This window comes from Amphibalanus amphitrite, unplaced genomic scaffold (genome assembly GCF_019059575.1).
Source record: "Amphibalanus amphitrite isolate SeventyFive unplaced genomic scaffold, NRLGWU_Aamphi_draft 001669F_arrow, whole genome shotgun sequence".
Taxonomy (NCBI): Eukaryota; Metazoa; Arthropoda; class Thecostraca; order Balanomorpha; family Balanidae; genus Amphibalanus; species Amphibalanus amphitrite.
The window spans coordinates 36,520-56,693 of NW_024883162.1; the positions used below are offsets into that span (position 1 = coordinate 36,520).

The window sequence follows — 20,174 nt, forward strand, 5'->3', positions numbered from 1 at the left end:
CTTGCGTCCGTTTGCTCAAGTACGACTTTATCCATTCCAAGACGTTTCCTGTTATGTTGTATTGTATTTCACATTTTTTTAGTAAACCTTTGTGCCATATTTTATCAAAATATTTTGAAATATCGAGAAAGACGGCTGTGAAATTTTCTTTTTTGTTTAGTGCTGAAAATAATTGGTGGGTGAGGTATACAAGATGTATATCTGTACTGTGATTTGGACGATATCCGCTTTGCTTATCGGATATAAGTTCATTTTCAGTTATATGTTTGTAGATTTTGTTAAATACCAATTTTTCTAACTTTTTCAATTTTTCTGACTTGTGCACGGCACCCTACAAACCGGTCTCTAGCGATGTGCCAAATTTGAGCACAATCGGCCCAGCCGTTCTCGAGATCTGGAAGCGGCACCCTGCACGTGCGCACGTGCAAAATGGGTCCCAACTGACTTTTGCACGGCAGCCTACTAACCGGTCCCTAACCATGTACCAAATTTGAGCGCCATCGGTCCAGCCGTTCTCGAGATCTGGAAACGACCCCTGCACGTGCGCACGTGCAGCAGCACCCCAACTCTGGCACATGGATATGCAGTGCCTAGTGGGTGCCTACCTACATGCCAACTTTCAGCGCAATCGGCCAAGTAGTTACCGAGATATTGCAACAATTACAAAAGTGACATCTCTTCGTTTTGCACGTGGCACGTGCATAAGGGGTCACCCACATGCATCGGGAATAGTTCAATACTTGGTAGAAGGAATGAAGCTACCCCACAAAAATTACCGCATGTAAATCGGTCAAGGGGTTGCTGAGATATAAGCCTCGCAAAAGCGTGACCACGGCCGGCCGGCCGGCCGGCCGGCCGGCCGCTCATACTCAGAAATTTCCGTTATTCTACGTAAGACTCCGCTCGCTTCGCTCGCTCCGTAACTATGCGGTTACGCTGCAGCCGTTATATTCATTATCTTGGCTTTTGTAAGCTTCAAGCAGCTACCAAGAATGGGATCGGTGCTTCGTGTTTTGGTGATTGATGGGTATTTAATTCTTTCGCCCTTTGGGCTTACTCACTGCTCGCTAGATGTCACCAGTAGTGAACGCCTGAAGAGATGCTGCGCCGCACGACAAAGATGTTTTACTTTTTACTCAATAGATGGCAGGGTAATAAACGCCTGTAGGTATACTGTACCGGATAACGTGTGCTCTGCACAAACAAACGTAGTGATGGGACATTTGCTAATTTCTTGGCCTTTTCGGTTTTCCTACCTAGATTGCTGGTTTTGATACATCACCTTGAAAAGAATATCATAAAATATTTTAATGAATCAACTTTTGTCATATTGATTTGAAGAAAAAGCGAAAAACCCTTATCCCAAAATTACATAGTGATGGTGCGCCAACAACAAATGTTATTGTTGCGCGCAGTTTACGTCTCCATCTGGTGCGAAATAGTTGTGTTGCGTTGTGTTGCGTTGGCTGTGTTGGAGTGCAGTGCGTTTGTGTCTGTGCGGTCGGCGAATTATCTTGTGTGGCTTGGAATAAAATGTATAGGTTTGGAAGGAGGTAAGGAATTTGTTTTATCATGTGTTCTAAGCTCCAGCTGTTCCATTGATCCCCGTTTTAGCGGTTTAATTGCATTTGTGGACAGTTCCACTCCCAATCATTCACATTGTTAGTGTAAACTGTAATGCCAATTACAATTTATTTCATGTTATCTATTTTTTATGCCATATCACCTATTGTATTCATCAATAATTGCAAATTTCATGCCAGCCTGCACGTCTGCTTGATGGCATTTTCACAATTTTGACTTCCATGTGGTTTCGGGCAAGGTTTCGGCTATCCATTAGTCATTACCATGCCGCCTACCTACCCACCTTTGTAAATCAAATTTTTGATGATGCAGCATGGTATGTTCAAGCCCAGCTCATGCCCATTGTGGTGTCTTGATCTAGGATGTCATTCTTCAGCATTGTTGCTGACAAATGGAATTGTTGATGTTGCAGATAATGAACAACACCACAACAACAGCTGCCCCCGCTGTTACGGCAGTGACTGCGGCTGCCACCAATACCTCAGAGCTGCCTGATGGTAAGTGTTTCGCAAAGCACTGTGGAGCAGCCATGTCCCAATTTGGGAAAGTCAGTCAGTTTGGGGAAGTCATCTGGTCTTGTTGTCTGGCAAGTTTTTCCTTTGCACAGAATTCTAGTGCCGAACAAACTGCAGTGCTGTGTCTCACAGTTTCCTCTCTCTCCGCCCAGGCACCGTCACACCTCTCGTGCCGCTGCCCGGCGAGGAGGGCTACATCTTCCTGGAGACCGTCTCAGCCCAGGCCATCGCCGGCGCGTTCGTGTGGGCGGCTCTCCTCATCACAGTCCACCAGATCTACCAGCATCTGCGGTTCTACACCAACCCCGCAGAGCAGCGGTGGATAGTGCGGATCCTGTTCATCGTGCCCATCTACGCCTTCGACTCGTGGCTCAGCCTGCTGTTCTTCAATAAGAATAATTACTATATCTACTTCAACACAGTGCGGGACTGCTACGAAGGTAAGGAGGGAATGGAGATGGGAACGGGTGAGGTGGTAAGCCACCGTCGGATACATTTTGCCCTTACTGGGTGTGTCATGAGGCATTATCCTTCAAGTTTTGTTTTATCGAGGCTCATTTTATAATTTTTATCAAATTAAGCGTTCTTTAACATTTGACTTTTTATATTCCCCTCGAAGAACGGCTAGGTTTCTTGACGTTTTTTTTTTTACACTGGGCGTTGTACTGATGCAACTTGGTTGCATTTCACTCAGTGGAGTTCAGTAACTTCGTGAAATTGGTGACCTCATAACATTTTCTGCCATTTTGGTCTTCATTCAATTTAATGCCCCGTGGACTGGCATTCAGTAGAGAATAGTTGCGAACTTCAACCTTCGGTAACTGCGGGTGAAATGAAGCCAGATTCGATATTGTGATTTGTAGGCTCTAATAATTGCTCGAAAGCCGTGAAAATATAGCGCTACTGATGCCTACACCCTTCATTCAAATTAAATTGACAGCCTATTAAGCTTTCCCGAATACCCATTTAGCGAGTGTAAACCCACTGTAGTTGAGTCAGGCAGTGTTCCATTTCTGCCTCATCAGCTCTGGGTCAGGCAGGCGGGTGGCCCTGATCAGATTGACAAAAACCAGACCTCTGCTGTGGAATTCTGTTAGTGACGCGGCCTGGCACGCGTCAAATAGAGGCGGGTGTGTATCGGGCCGCTGATGCTAGTCATGTGATGTTTTGAAGGTACGGACTTACTGAGGGAATATGAGAGGTAACTACTGGACTGGAAGTTATTGGTGGATGAACCAGTGAGAGAATATTGGGGAGCGTCAGGTATTGGGGGTGGGAATGGAAAGGGGAATGAAGGAATGAGAATGAAGCAATTGGAATTGGAATGCAATTGCAATTGGAATGAAGTACGGTTATGATGCTGTCGGTAGGTGGATAAGCTGTTACGATTTAAACGTCTTGTGAAAGCTAGGTACCCGATGTAGGCATTTTCGCGAGGTGTTGCGTTAACCCGCGAGTTGCTGGGGGGGGGGGCGTTAAACGCCCCCACTTTTTTCGCCGGGCCATAGCATAAAAACGGCGCGCCGCAGGCGCGCCAAATTTTGGGTACCTGTAGGGAATTGATTGAAGGTTATTGTGACAAAGTTTCAAAAAAATCGGTCGGAAAATTTTTGAGATATCGAGGTTTTAGTGACGTCATGATTTCTGAGTTTTCGACCAAAAACGGCATATGTTCAAAAAATCATATAAAATCACAGAATAGACATACAGACATGCCGTAAACGCCATTAGACTGCCAATACCATGAACAATCAAATGGCAATCTTCGATTTTTGATTATCGTTCCGCATTTTCCAAAATCTGGAACTGAATCTTGGCAATTTCTCGTGACTTCTTCACGACCATGATACATGCATTTCTTAAATTGAACTTTTTGAGCCAAACACGTACACATATGATAAAATGAATGTCACCAACGTGTTCTACGCCCCAAATTACCCATAAAACATGTGTCACAGGCTGCGAATATCAGTTTCGATTTTCGGGGATATGTGCTTACCCGGTTGACCTGACCTTGACCCTGACCTATGCTTGACTGACCCCTACATGGAGCTGACACTCTTGTAGGTCTTATATGATGGATTGTGCACCGTTTTGACAGAGTTTATGACAAGAGGCGCCCATTGCGAAGTCCTGAAGTCCATGCTACTGAAAGCCCGATTTCAGGTGTTTGACCTGACCTTGACCTGACCTGTGATCTCAAAATTCAATTTTAAAGTACTCATCTGAAGCGTCTCGTCGCGTTCTTTCGTTTGCCGCCTCGTGCGTTTCGCTGCGCCTATCGGTTCTCGAGTTATCGGCTGGGGGCGTTTAACGCCCCCCCCCCCCCCCCAGCAAACGGTGGGTGGCGGAATACCCCAGCAACTGCCGGGTTAAGCACTCTCCGATCGTCGTCGAAACCCCCGAGTTCTCGTGCAGCGCAATCTAAATACAGCGTCCTAACTAATTTTCAAAATTAAAGGCAAATTGTTCGTGACAAATTAATTTCCGCGTCACTTCAGAGCTCTTCCGCCGGCATGTTGAAGTCAAGCCGCTTCATCTCACTAGCAATTAAACCGCACGTGTACTCGGCTCGAGTAAGGCAGCTTAGAGTTTAATTAGCTACAATGGAAATTACGACAGGCATGCTACCGTTTTGGTCCCGGCTCAGGGGGGGGGGGGGGGGGGGAGCTTCATGTCGCGTGTTTCCGGTGAAAGTCAGTGACCGTGACAATGCCTTTTCGTGACCCGTCACGTCACGTGACCTTGAGCGTTGCTGTGCGACCGTAGGTACTTTTAGCTCTTAAAGGTAGATATGAAGGCTGGGAGACTGATGTAGTCGTCAGAGGATAAAATTTGCGGGGTTAGGGGAGCCTGTATGCACTTTACAGACGCAGACGAACCAGTCGGCAGGGAAGACAGAGAAGTGTGCCGTTGCTGGTGTTGACTGCCGTATTGGCTGGTGGCCGACGGCATTGAGGGGGAGGGGGGGGGGGCGGCTGGACCCTCAAATCGATACGGCGGCGGTCGGCGCTAGTCAGCTGTTACTCTTTCCACCGGCTCCTTCTTTCTGTCCTTAGCTGCGGTATGGTTCTCTTACCATTTTAATCTCTTTTTACATGCAACACTCTAAGAAGTCAGCTTTCGTTTTTATTCACTTTTGTATGGAGCATTCAGCTCTCTTTTGCTTTCTTCCATTCTTCCTGTATCCATCGACTCCGTGCCTTTCGCGACCCATGATGGCATTCACTCAACTTCATGTCTCCTTACCACACCATGCAAGCTTTCCCGCCGCCGCCGCCGCTGCCGCCGCCACCCCGGCTAACGTGTGAGCCGGTGACTTGGAGCGTTGGCCCGCGGTATCGTTGTGTTGGGTGCCACGCTGCGGTCTGTATCAACTTCCTGTTGGTTCACCGGCTGCGGCGGCGGCGGCTGAGGTCTTTGTTGTGCGAACTGCGAAGTGGGGCACCGGAGTGGGAGGGTAGGGCGTAGGTGGTAGAATTGCGTCTGAAATTTCATGGCTAGAGATAGAGCCAAGTATGCTTTTTTAGCTTCGTGACCAACATCCTTTTACTCATATGGCCGATTTTGTCCGAAAATTCTGAACATTTATGCATCGATATTATTTGTGCAGTATTTATTCTAAGTTACTGTTTGTCTAGCTTGTCCAGCGACGCTATGGAAAGAACTATTACCTACTCTGAAAATTTGCAGTAAGCTCACGGACCACTCCAAAGCAGCGACCTTTTCTGGCTTTTATTCGATTATCGCCACTCGTCTCTGTGATAGCGACGTGGCTCTCTCGGTCACCAGTCGCTATGGCGGAAACTGCGCCAATCATGGTCTGATTGACCTTCGACCTCTAGTTATCGTCCGGTCAGTGACGTCACAACCTTGTGACATCTGGTCCTTTTCGCCGCACCGCGCCGGCGTGGCTTGGCATAATGAAAAAAGGTAGGAGAAGCCTGTCATGGGCCGCGGGGCCGCGCGTTCTCCGGGGAAATCTGCCGCAGATGCTGGCTGCGACTGAGCTGGATAGATCGGGGGCTATTTTTGCACGTGCCGAGTGCACGCGCACGGTGCTGGCATGGTGCCAAAAACAAGCGGGCGTTACGGAAATGTGTGGCGAAGGGAAAACTGGCGTTATATTGCAGCTATGCAGCTTATCAAAGGTGTATAGGGTTTAGAGTAAGGAAGGTTCTTGGTCGCCTGTTCCTCCTGGCTTACTTTCTATGTCTGCGCCATTGGCCATTCTGCGCAGTGGGCTATAACTGATATCAGGCTCTGTGCCATTTTACCTATCACGAGAACGGGCGCAGGGTGTGAGCCTAACCCGCGCCACACGGCGTGGATAACCATGGCTACGAGCGCTGCACAGCTCGTGGAGTCGCCTCCAGGGGGCTACCGTGGGAAAAACCTTGGACGGTTCACCGCCCCGCGCCGTGATGTGACGTGCCATGCCGTGAGGTGTCGTGATTTGTCGTGGTTACCGTGAATGGCCGTGAGTTGATGATCTTGGTTTCATGATCCGTGACTCGAAGGCGTCGTGAATGGCAAGCGATGCATCCTCTTCACATAACGCCTTACTTTGCATGACGACTTTGCTGGCTCCGATTTGCCGTGACTCATTTCTCTCCAAGTTGTAGAACTCGGTGTTCTCCTGAGCCCTGCGGCATTGGTATGGCCCAGCGTCGCTTTGTGTCTCCTACAGGAATAGTGTCCGGGCCGTGTGATGCAATATTCACGGTGCCGAGAGTATTTTCCTCGTTCGCCGGGAGCTCGGAGGAATGCTGCGGTCAAACTGGTTTGGTTCGCCGAGTCTGGGGCGGAATGACCGGCTGCTGCGTTGGCGTTTGGAGACCGACAGCGCTGCACGCTGGACATAACCGGACTGGGGAAATTCCCGAACCCTGCTGGATGTTTAGTTTGGTGGTGCTGGATGGGTCGCACTTTATGTTCATAGCGAGGCCTTTTCACTGTTTGTGCACAGGATTGCTGTCAGATACGTTTGCCATATAATGACGATTTTTCTATTCATCTTGTTATATTCCTCTAATAAACAGAGATGGGCGTTCCATTCACATGTCTTTGTTCCTTCTCAAGATCTGCTAGGCTGGGTTTTCTATTTTCTTTTTTATTGCACCTGTTTTTTTATTTTCTTTGTTCACGCAATTACCTGATGGCTGCATTTCCTTTCCATCAATCTATTTCCTCTTCTTTACCTCTCCGTTACCTCCCTTACTCCCTCCCACCTCTCACATCCTCGCACCACCTTGACTGACCGTCTGTGCCGGTCCCCCGGGGGTCCATTCCAGTGAGCTCCCAGCTCCGTCTGGCTAGACCATCAGCTTCCCTCCCCCTACCCCCACCTCCCACGGGACTGGGACGCGCCCCCCCCCCTCTGGGACCGTCGTGGCCGGCGGGGCGATCGACCGTCCCCGACGGCCGCGGCGTCTCTGTACGACGCTAATGAAACGCTGCTCTGCTCTGCTCTGACGCCGCTGGGAGGTCGGTGGTGGGCAACCGGATCAGACCGGATAGGTGTCGGGGCTGGGGCAGAGGGAAGGTAGAACGGTGGGCAGAAGGTAGAGGGATAGACAAGGGTACATGACTGGACTGAAGGTAGAAGGTATCTGAACTGTACATGATTGCTGTACTGAGCATAGAAGGGTAGACAAAGGCTGACTGCTCCACTGAACGTGGATGCGCAGACAGAAGACAAATTGCCCGGCTGAATATAGTGAGGCAAAGAGAAGGTAGGTTGATAAGCTGAAGGTGTGATGCTAGTTGGCGGGTAGACGATCGTAGAAATCATGAAGTTTCACCGGCGACTAGAAAGGATAGTAGAAGGTTAGATGCAGATGTATGGAGCTGTTAGCTGCCTGGTGAAATTGATTTCCTGGCGACATTTCAGTGGCCAAATGTTATCCTGTGAGCTGGACGACTGAGTGGCTAAATTCATGGAAGACGTGCGCTCGATGCCTATTGGAGAGAAATGACCCAGAAAGATACCCTTATGTTGTCAGGATCTTAGCTGAGGCTCGTCTGGTAAACGCTATCGGTAGCTTGCTGCAATTTGTCGGCTTACGTACGCTACTTATGTGCTATGGACCTTAAACGCTGCCTGCCAGTTCGTGATATATGAATGTCGTTCGTGAACGACTGTTCGTGACTCGTGACTCGTCGATCGGTCGTTATGAAATCCACTGTAGGGCTCCACCCCGCACCCGGCGAGACCTTGAGTTCGCTGTTACAAAGCGCTGCAGCGGCCCACATCTTGCAGCTCAGTGTTTAGCCGTCTCAGGGGGAAAGAGATTGAAGGAAATATCTCTCTCCTTTTGTCTGACGAATGACATAAAACTCTGATATCCCTCTCCATGGTTCTAACTTGGTATCTGGTGAGCGACTTGAACTGAGAGCATTGGCCAATGGTGGCGCAACGGTAACCTCTTTGTCGGGCCTCGGCCTTTGGGTCGGAGCAGGTCGGACGGCCCAGTCATCCAACCAGGCGGGAGCGAGGCACCGCGTGGGCGGCGTGACGTCATCATGACGAAATCATGACGTAAGCGGGGGTGTGGCGGCGTCAACGGGTCATGGCGCTGTATTGGAGGGATGGTTGGGTGTTTTGCAGGCGGGCAGTTAGAGCAGGGCAATGGTGGGATGGGTGGTGCTGTTTGAAGAATCAAGGCTGCTGTTAACCAAGGACACTCATCAGATACATGATGCTGAGTACAGAAAGGGTTTTGCTCTAGTCAGCTTTGAGCATGTTCCCTATCCCATTTGTAATGTGACACTTGCAACAAATGGATAACCCAGTTTGTTTCGACGTTTGATCTCGGGGAGTAGGGGATATGGAGTTCAATATTGAACAGCTTGTGATTCTTTTATCTGCTCGAGTGTTCCTCGGAGCGCTTTGGCCTCAGCACAATATCTCGTTGGATACACAATATCTGCTCAGCAGCCACGACTTTGGGGAAAACACCCGGCTGTTTCGCAGTTGTTTTGCTGTAAAATTTGTGGCCTTGCGTCTGGTCTGCGGGAAATTCAACGTCGAACTTGCAGCTTACATAATGTCATCACTATCTCTTCAGGCCCTGGAGAGGATGGAAACTGCATAGTAACTACCTTATATGCTTTATTTAATTATGCATTATGACAAGAGTTCGATTCGTTGTAAGCTCTCGTTTTTTCTCTGTTAAACGGATGCTGACCGGACAAGTTGGAACAGCTAACATTAGCCTCACTTGTCGGGCTGGTGCGCCTTGATCGAGGCCGTAGCGTGGTCTGCAGATACCGGGGTCTGATCGGACAGTCATGTGAGGCACGCAGCCTTGCCATAGACGAGACACAGGCCATCCGGTCTAGCCGGTGGGTCATGCGGGTTTGTTTGTACTAGACTGAGTTGAGTCATGTGAGCTGACGGGCGAGTAGGGACTATACGCTCTTTTCGTGCTTATCATTGACGTTTTTATTTCCACGCTATAGCCTCACCCACATAGCTCCGAGCCTCTGTAGATAGTACTGAGTTCTGAAAGCACATGCTCCTGAAATAACACTGCAGCATTTCCAGGGACACTACCTCGATTCCCGACCATAACTCCTTGTAAACGTACTTGTGTGGGCGACAACTCGAATTGACCGGAGTGTGTTGGAGGTCGATCTGTCCCCCCTTCCTGCCCCCCCCCCCCACACTTTCCGTCGAAACTGCCTGCCAAAAACCACAGCGGGCCTCGTATCGTTCACCGGAAAACCGGTGACATCCCTCGGAAGCGCAGTTCAGTCGTTGGGGACATCCCTCCCCGTGGTGTCCAGCAGGCCGGTATCACAGTTGGGTGGGTGGCGTTCACCTCAGTTTGCCGGGAATAAGGATGATAACGATTTGCGAGATAGTCTAGAATAGTAACTGTTTAGTTACTGAATGTTTTGGCCCTAATAGTGAAAAGTTTGGGTGGAAAGCAACGCCAAATCGTCATGGATAAAATCATTCGTGTAGCCTAGCTACAGTGTTCCTATGTTGCACCGCCCACCGCGCCATTTGGGCCATGGAAACGAAATACACATGGGCAGACAGGTCCTGAACGTAAGATCGAAGGCTTCCGATTCAGCATTACTTCCCTGTTATTTGCTTACTTTTATTTGCCAACCTCGCGTTCCGGATAGCTGACCTCGCCGCCCTTTTCCCACCCTGTTGTTCTATTTACGTGATCTATATAGTTACGTGCCTAACACGCTGCACATGATCACTACACGTGCTAGTTACGCGTATGTGCCGCTGCCGGTCGATCCAAACGCTACTAGACCTGTGCCGCTCCCACGCGAGGTGGCGGCGCGGCGGCGGCAGTGGCGGCGCGTGCGTGACGGAAAGCGGCGCACGTCGACTGCCCTCGTCCGGTGTGTGAGGGATTCGTGCGTGCTTCTTTCTGTCGGTCAATTAAACTGGGCTGAGAAACCCCAGCTGCAAAGACGAGAACTCGATAATACTTACAGTAAATTACTAGAGCAGAGTTGTAGATGAGCCCTGGCTGGGTTTGTTTCCGTTAAAAGACCGTTCCACAAAATGTTTTCATGACTGGTCTCCTTACCAGACAGGTGCAGAAAAATTGAGAGTCTGAGGCTGGGACGGAAGATTGACTTTTGTGAGGTTTGTTGGGTTGAAACGGTATCCAAGAGATATCAAAATATGGGAGCCGTGGGCTGGCGCCTTGATTCGGGCGTCTGACGCCCAGCCTGTCTGTGTCTTTGTCAGCTCACTCAGCCACAGCTGTATCTGAGCTTTGCCTGGCACCTCCTTTACGCTGAGTGTCTGAGTGACGTCTGGACTGAGCTTTGTCTCACGCCCGGCGTATGGTTTACTACCCGGAGCTGTGAGTCTGTAGCCCGCTGGGCAGCCGCAGCTGACAGCAGCTCTGTCTGCGGCACCAGCTCTGTCTCTGTCTCAGCAGCTCTGTCTGCAGCATCAGCTCTCTGACAGCTGCCTAGGAGCCCTACCGGCCGCCGGATTCGTCCGGATCCGGAGCCGGAGCCGTCCGACGCCAGAGCTGCCTGCCGATGGCCGGCTCTCTGTATCGATCGCGCTACCCGGCGGCGGCGTCACCTGGACAGGGGGCCAGTGTCCACACGGACCCACCAGTGTCCACGGACCCACCAGTGTCCACGGAGAAGTGTCCATTGTCCACGGACCAATGTCCACAGACCAATGTTCACTGTGTACGGAATTACCAGTGCCCAGTGTCCACGGAGACCACAATGTCCAAAGACGAGTGTCCACCGTCCACGGACCATTATCCATTGTCCATTGTCCACGGGCCAGCGTCCAGTATCCACGGACTCGTCTTCACGAACCCACCTGCACTGTATCCACGGACCCCTGAACCCCAGGTCACCTCGCGGGGAGGGTGATTTCAATGGTCGCCGCTGCGTTTCTGATAGGTGATAGGGCGATTAAGTTGGCGCGATGGAATCGTAGTGTTCATTAATTAAATGGGTGATATTTTTGGAGTAAACGGTGATGAATTGGGTGGTATTAGCGGCACTAAAGTTGTTGGGTTTAGGTGTTTCGGAGATAATCCAGTTGTTGTGCTAATTACAGAGGCTAAAACTATGGCCTGGTTGATTCAAACCATCGATTTGTTCTGGAATTTCATTTCTCAGTGGCATTAGCCACACCATCAAAGGCCGCTAGACAGCGTGACACTCAACTATTATGTGTTTTATTTCCTTTTCTACAAGATGTGAAACTATTTCCTATCTCCGCCATCCGATTCTTTCTCTTTGCCTTTCCTGCCTTTGCATTCCTTTCCTTCTCTTATCCGCCGCAGCTCTGGGCTGTTACTGCAGCACTGAACGCCCGCTGCGAGCCGTTTTCGAGCCGTTTCTCCCAGTCATCCTGTTGTTTCGTGAGCTCCCTGCTGTGTGGCGTGAAGGAGATTGACTTCAGTGACTGGGCGGTTCTACTGGTGCCAGCCGAGGGGAGGCAGACGTGGGCTACACGAAGGTGTTGGTATGGCTGAATCAGGGCAAGGTTACTGGCGCTGGGTTGAGTGGGTTCCATGAAGTGATAGGTTGAGGGAATCTCATGGAGAGCGCTATTACAGACATCCGAGGGAAGCGGATGTAAATCTGAGAGGAATCTACTCAGTTTTTGAGATATTCTCAGCTCGGAAGCGTTATATTTTTAGATTTCCCCATGCTTTGTCTAGTCTAGCCGCCATATGACAGGCTTCAGTCGCTGACCTGGCCCCCTGTGTGTGGGAGTGGCTGGCCAGGCCACGGTCACAGTGGGGAAAGTGAGGGGGAGGGCAGGGGGGGGGGGTTAATCGGTCACCGCCCCGACAGCCGTGGGATGGACCGGTTCTGGTGGCCGGTAGAGGTGGGGGGTGGGGGTGGTTGGTACGAGATTGGGGGATTAGATTTGGTGAGACGTGCAACACTATCGGAAATATCGATAGAATAATTCGATGTCGGTACCTAATAGACATGGAGCAATTACGAATAAGTAGTTGAACATGAGTAAGGTACAGACATCATAATAAAGCAATCAAAGGGGCTAGAATTTATTTAATCCGTCACTTGTAGCCTATTCATCTTGACCAGTTAGGCGTCGGAGTTCTGTATTCTACAAGCTTCCCTGCCCCGTGTGTTGTTTGAAGGTTATCAAATATTGCGCCGAGTGACTTATCAGCCCGTGATCTCGCAAGTCACCTATCTCCACACCGCTATCTTGAGCAGGCGCAGACCGGAGACACCGTTTTTGCCACTCGTACGGCAGCGTCTAGCTGTTGCAGTTCACCTTGACCTTCATCATCACATCGCCCTTGGTGGAGTTGTTTACCAAGCTGCAGGCGCTACGCGCTAGTTTCTGCATTATTATCAGTGAACGGAATGGTGACTTTTTACTAACGGTCCCTATGCACCTTTGCTGTTGTTGTGTAATATGTGCATTGAAATATACTGAAAACTTACGGATTGACGAGTTTCTGTTTCTTGTTGTCGGCTACCAATTCTAACAACTTGATTTGCGATGTGGATATTCGTCGCCTTTTTTTTATGAAAGCTCCATACCTTAACTACCATCTCCTATTTTTTTTTAAAGATTACCTTCTTTATTTAGCTCGGAGCTGTGTAACCCAGCGTTTGTCTCGCTGTCGGGTCGGACACAGCCCTTCTGGCTCTGATTGTTGGGTGTGGGACTGTGGGCGTTCTTACCCAGGGTGGGGGATTGGGGTCGGACTGATAAGAGAGAGGCCAGGGGGAGGGAGGGCCCACACTGACCTCCATTGACCCACGCTGAGGTGGGGTGTGGCCTTGGGCCTGCTGGGTGGTGATTCAGAGGTGGTTCCTGAATGCGGGTTTGATGTTGGGCAGGTGCGGTTGTAAGCGATATCAATTAGGTCTACTTTTGAAACAATAGTTACATCTGTAATGCACATTAGCAGCCAAATGAATACTGGATACTGAATACTGGAGGAGGAGTTGACACAGTTGAATGGTACCTTTTACACACAGCGCATTTGTCGTGTGTACAGTACACAATTAAGTCAAGTAAATTTTGAACCTGGCGCACATTTATCGTTCATACTTGTCCATTTTGTACGAAAAACGTCATGGATCCCATATTATTCTGTCGCCCTTTGTTGAAGACCTATCATGCGTTCCGTCTCAGTCCCCGCCTTAACTGCTTTCCTTCATATTCGCCATTGCAAATGCGACTAGCCGTTCGCCTTACAGAGATAACCACCAGTGACGTCACTAACCACTAATGACGTCACCGGCGAATATGACCGGCCGCATACCTGCATGACTGGCGGCTGTCCTGAGCTTTGATTGGTGGAAATGGCACTGATACGCCGCGTCAATAACTTCTATGTGCCCATGGTCCCATGACCGCGGCGTTTTAGCGAGATATCGCCAGCAGGCAGGGCTGTTGGGTGATAACGCGTATCTTGTGTCAACTTGATAGTGAAGGTTAGAAACCAGCGGAATTGACTGAAATGGTGGACAAGGGAAGGGATATTATGTGAACAGGTGGCTGCATGCGGGACTGTAAAATTTATTGATTTTAAAGTGCATCTCTTGCTATGTCCATCGCTGAAGCACTCGCAATTTATCTATGCTTTTTGGGTAGTTTTAGACAGAACTCCTTTTACGATAAATCCCTGACCCGCCTTGAACTTTTGACTCTCCGTCTCTCTCGCCGCCTTTTGCTCCCTGACCGGCCTCGGTCCAGCTCTGCAGCCAGCGTCTGATGATTCTGGCATTGGTCGGAGCTCAGAGTGAGGCCAGTTTTCCTGCTGGGGCGCGGGTGGACTGGACTGGGTTGGACCCGGATATAAGGGGGGGGGGGGGAGGTTACGGTTGTAAGGTCGATGTTATGTAAACCGGTCAGATCGCGTGTGGAGTGTATTTCATGTAAATAACGTCAGGTGGCGGGTTCGCGGGATGTGATTCACATTGTCATTCCTTTTGGATTGACATGTATAATGCATGTGGGTATTGGTTGTACCGTACCGTAGTGAGCCATCTGAAACTGTGCTATTGGTATAAGCTAATAGCTGCTTTGGATATGAAAATGACTTTTTCAAGTCTAGGACGGTTTATTAGAAACGGGGCGCTTTTATGTAACTCGACGTTCCAGCATTGAAGAGCGGATGGCCGCCTATTGCGCTGCCATAATGCCTACATGCTCATGTCTCTGCCAACATTGAAGTTAAACATGTTCATCCCTTGACGAACTCACGTTGGCCTGTGCGCTCATGCGAACAACGTTCATAACTCTAAGTTGAAGTGTCAATAATTCGAGTCAATAATTCTCAATAATTCGAGTGCCCTCTGCATTGCCCTCTGTAATTAATCTGAGCCACTCTCTAGCTTTCTTTAGCAGACTTTGACATATATTTCTGTATAAACATATTGCGTGATCCCGCCAACACCGCCCTGACGTTGTGTCTCTGCCTGTTGCAGCGTTCGTCATCTACAACTTCCTGTCGCTCTGCTACGAGTACCTGGGCGGCGAGGGCAACATCATGTCCGAGATCCGCGGCAAGCCCATCAAGTGAGTGAAAGCCTTCAGTGGCCTAGGCAGAGCTTCAGTAGGTTCCGTTTTTTTTTTTAACTTGCGAGCTTCTTATGCTTCAACACTGGTGAATTTTGTGGGATGTTGATCTTCGGCTTACGAGCCTCCACAAATTCTTGTTTATGGTCCCGGCGAAGAATTTTGTAGGGTTTGTAGGTAATTTTGAAGGTTCAATGGTATAACCAAGTGGGGGAACCAGTATATTGGCTTTAGAAGAACCCAGTCATTCAGTTTATATTTGCTACCACGCTACAATATTTCATCATTCGGCCAGTATTTCAAATGGTTCGGCCAGTGCTACCGAATCCCATTCACAATCACGCTCCTTTGTAAGAGCGAGCCTTAGCGACACCGGCTGTGGTGCGTTCGTGACGCCATTGAGGCACAGAGTGGCGCAACAGCTGTTCGGCGCGGTCCCGACATTCTGTACCGACAGAGGTATTCCGGCGACTCCGGGCGCCGCGCTGGGGGCTCGACCTTTCTCTCTCCTCTGTGGGCCCAACAGCCAGCTGATTGTGGGACCTGAGCTGTGGGGCGGAGGTCTGACCTTTGAAGGGAAGCTGTGGCCGTGATAGATGAGGGTAGGACGGCAGGGGTGAAGGGGATGGAATATCGATGGAGGGATAAGGATGAGAATGACGCGAATTTTATCTTTCTAGGACGCAAGTCCGTGAAAATACATTAAAAGCAGGATAGCGGATGGTGATGAATCTTAGGATGTTCTCCTAAGATCTCCTAAGATCCGGGACTCCAGGATGTTTTTGGATTTTGCAGCTAATTCTTCTGAAGACATTTCTCTAATGTTATAAGATTTTTCGTCAATTTTTAGACCGTTCCGCAGCTTTACACAAAGCTTGAAAGCTATTACTGCAAACTATAACGACCGCTTTGCACTGCAGCTGCAGGGGTAAGGGTCGCAGCGGCTGCGATTTTGGCTGGCGAGGCCTTGGGCGGTAGTAGCAACGGCAGCGCGAGCGACTGGCCCGGACGGGCTGAGGGCGGGGGCGGCGGCGGCGGTCGCATGTGTAGCCGTGCAGCGAACCGTTACCCCGGGCCCGGCTTTTGACCTTTGCGGTATAGCCGCGGGGCAGAGGATGGGACCAAACGGCGGTAGACTGGCGGCGGCACGGAGAGTGGTGGGCTTTGTAGGAGAAACGGTAGAGTGAACAGATTAACGGTAGAGTGAAGAGATTAAAGGTAGTTTGTATAAGAGACGGTAGAGTGGGCTTAGGAGCGGTTAGAATGGCTAGAGTGAGCTCAAGAGCGTTTAGATTAGCTTAATTTTCAGAGTGAAGATGACGAGCGAGTAAAATGACGTTTTAGTGATAAGAGAGGGCGTTTGAGGAGTAATAAAAGGTAGAAAAGGGGATAAAATGATCAGAAAAGACGCTCATTGACGGGAAGATTTGTCAAAGTGGGACTAGACGCTGGTTAACTGAGCTGTAGAGACTGTGTAGGGGACAGGTAAAGACACAGAAACAATTAACAGCACTGCAGTGATGACGCCAGCACTGAATTGCTGTCAGCGGAAGGGCCGCGTGCTAGACGAGGTCAGAGTGGCGGACCGTTTTCACTGTGACGTAACAGACCGTGACGCGGGCCATGACCTCCAGTGACCGGCGTTGCGTCACCCCTGGCCCTCTGCCAACCTGTGACTGATGGGGGGGGGGGGGGGGGTCGGGGAGGCGCGCCCCGGCGGGAAGGGAAGTGATGATTTGTTGGTCTGGAGGTGTTGACGTAACTAAGCGTGTCGTTGATCAACCTGCCTACCATCAACAAATCAGAGGTTTAATGTCAGCGAGCCTGCCCAGGCAGGATATTGTCATGAGTACTTGAGGGCGCGTGAAATACCACTTCCTGTGTTGAAATGGAAAGTGTTTTATGATTGTTTAACCCCCTGCTCAGCGATAAAGATCATCTTGAGGCACGAGTTTTATCAGTCAGTTACGTAACCTGATACGATTGCAGTAACAGTATCGCCCCGTGCGTCTACATTCTACAAGCACTCGCGCATCTAGAGTGGTTTTCACCTTGCTGTTGCCTTGGATGCATGCCAATGTCTACTACGTTTGCTAGGTCGCGGTGCCCTGGATTGCACCATTCTTAAGCACCTGCCCGTATTCAAATGGGCTTGTGTGCTGCATGTTGAATGCCGTCTGAGTCAAAGGAAGTAAACGTCTGGTGACGGCCGCTGAGGCTAGGTGCTCTTCTCATTATCACCCTATTACTTGGTGACGTACTTTATGCCTCTGATGACGTCATTTAGAGGATGATGACGTCATGGGTCTATGCTCCCGTATACTATGGACTGAATGAAGATGAGAAGTTGACTACCTGATGTATATGTAATGTGTTTGCCGTGCGCGCAGCATAGTGCATTTAGAACTGGGGACAGGTTTCTAAATTTAAACGAGACTTTGCTATTTGATTTTCCGTTCGGTGAAGAGTTGAAGACATTCCAGCAACTACTTTCAAAGAACCTTTGAGTTTGAAGTCTTCCTTTGGCACTCCTGAATAGCCCGGTCGTGTAAATAGTATCGGTGTGCTGCTTTGAGCAACTTGTGTCTAAAAGTTGGCCGGGTCTCGTGCCAACGCGGGATCCGGGATCGGCGCATCCCGTAGAGAGTAGGTCAATACGGCTCGCTCGGCAGTTGATCTGGGACGACAGCTGCCTTTGGACAGGGCGGGGGTTGAATTGCTGTAGCGGAGGCATCAAACGTCTGCATGGTGTGATGTGTCGTGCTTTACTGTGAAGTTGACGTTTAGAGTTACTCTACGTCTAATTGCCTTGTTGAAGGGTAGAGCGTCGTTCGCTGTGTCCGTTATGAGTCCACTTTTTTATTTATTGCATGACATTAAGCAAATACAATTTGGTATTTGCCATTACGGGGCAGTAGCAGGTAATGGTAACAGACGCCATTCTGTGTTTTATTTTTTGTGCCGCACGTGTACATGCCATACCTACGGCATCATGTTGCCTTGCTGTACGACAAATCGTGTCATTGTTCGTTTTCGTTACCAGTAAGTTTACGTTATTACTGTGCCTTATCACATCTTACCACCACCACGCCTTACCGCCCTTTAGGCGCGGTTCATGCCGTGCAGTGCTAAGTCAGCCAGCTCGATGTTTGTTTTGATACGTCACCAAATTGCGCTGTTGCATTGGCATGCCGCTCTACTGAGCCTCTGAGGTTGGTTTGTCCGTGGGTTTGTCGAGCGGTTCGCCTGCTAGCTGTGGTGGGGCCCAGGGCTGTGACGAAGACGGCCCTTCATCGCATTTAGTTGAGGGCATTCATCGTCCCATGTAATTGAGAGAATTGACGATCTCTTGACAGGTCTCGTACGTCTTACAATTTGTCTTCAATGCGCTTTATCGCGTTGGCGTGGCTAGGAGATGTCAATTGGGCCCATTCAAGCGCCAGCTGCAGAGTGCAGCCGAACGAATGTTCTTTCAGTGCAGTGGCATCTTGGTCATCCATCCCCCGATGGATATGTAGCTATAAATACCTAGCCGCATCTCAGGCTACCTCGGATCAGGATTAATAACGTAGTTATTATTTGGTTCTGGGAACTCTGTGCTATAGTTGGCTGCCGTTACTGAACTAATGACTATCCTAGGGGACGGCACCCATAGCTAAGACACCCACGGTGTCCTATAACACATTGTTCGTTCTACTGACATGTAACGATGCTACGTTCGGTCTCTGAATGCAGGTCATTTGCTCAATGGTGAGGTAGATGTGGTCTGGTATTGAACGTTCCTCTTACGGCACAGCTTAGGCGAATCCTCAGCTATCCAGCATTGATGAGAGGTCCTGTTCCGGCTTTCCAATTAGGAGACCATTGTACTGGGGATGTGATCTCGATGAATTCGAAAAACAATCACGGGAAGTTAAACGGTTCAATGTTTACGTGTTTGGTGTGAATGCTTGAAACGATTGATGGTTTGGTTCGATGAGGCTTGTCTTGTGCTTGTGGTAACACGTCGCTTGTGATGAAGTTGTGTAGATCGAAGTGTTGCCTTTTGAGAGATGCCAATAGTCCACGTGCAGTGACTTATTAACTCTCAATAGTGCGCAGAAGGCGAATATTTCCAATCCGCTGCAGCCGGTATGTGAAACCACCGCGTTTTGACGACCCACTTCACCAAAATTAAAGTCAGTCCCGGGCCATTCGAGCTCCTGAGAATAGCTCTAACCGGCGGTGTCAGCAGAGGCGAGGCCCTGACTCAATACTGTGGAAATATAGCCCTTAGTGCCGTCATCACTAACGCTAAGTGGTAACGATCTGCATAAGCTTGCAGAGTGCTTTAGGAAATTCATCATGCTGGGAGTAAAGCATTTAATATCACTTTTGTGCTGTTGAGTGCCTGAACCTTGCATCTTGCCATTACGGCGCATGGCTGAAGGAGCCCCAATAAATTCGCGAAGCATAAGGCATGCCAGTCTCTCTTCTTATGCACGCGTGACCGCTCTCCTACATTGGTACCAATCTGACCTATAGCTTGAATGGTGTACCATGTAATCCTATGCTCCGTAAGCTGGCACCGAGCGAGTTATTTGTCGTCTCGGGGCCGTATTGATGTATCTGTGACGTCATCGGGCGGTGACGTCACTGAACAGATGGTCCGGACGGTCCGTCAATGAGCTCTTATTGGTATCACCGTGATATTGATGTCGACAGGACCCCGGGGGTCTCTTGGGGTTCATCTGATTATAGTTTACATGGACGGAAGCTGAGCGAAACTTTCTTCTGCTTTTTTGAAGCACTTATTCCTCGGTGGTATAAGGCATAATGGAGTATCTTCAGTCTTAACTAAGCTCACAATATATGCAATCTTATGATTATCGACCAACCAAAGTATGTCGCTAAACGCTGCGGTTTTCATTTGATAAAGCATATGGGCCTGGGGACTTCATTTAAATTGCAGACACTTCACTCGTTTTCTCGCTAATGTCACCACAGGGCTTTGTTTCAACTGTATCAAGTTGAATACTTTCAAGAGGAAGTTGGCTGACGCCTTG

The 20,174-nt window shown here is 49.5% G+C and overlaps 1 protein-coding gene across 3 annotated transcripts in view; it reads left to right on the forward strand.

Moving 5' to 3' along the window:
* The first annotated feature begins 1,413 nt into the window (after positions 1-1,413).
* The window catches only part of LOC122374538 (transmembrane protein 184B-like), a 33,522-nt gene continuing 14,761 nt past the window's right edge, over positions 1,414-20,174 (forward strand). For all 3 annotated transcript variants that reach the window (XM_043353345.1, XM_043353347.1, XM_043353346.1), the window contains exons 1-4: positions 1,414-1,553; positions 1,997-2,081; positions 2,252-2,539; positions 15,039-15,129. In XM_043353345.1, coding sequence (XP_043209280.1) covers positions 2,000-2,081; positions 2,252-2,539; positions 15,039-15,129 — 461 coding nt within the window. In that variant the 5' untranslated portion in view covers positions 1,414-1,553; positions 1,997-1,999. The remainder of the gene's footprint in view (positions 1,554-1,996; positions 2,082-2,251; positions 2,540-15,038; positions 15,130-20,174) is intronic.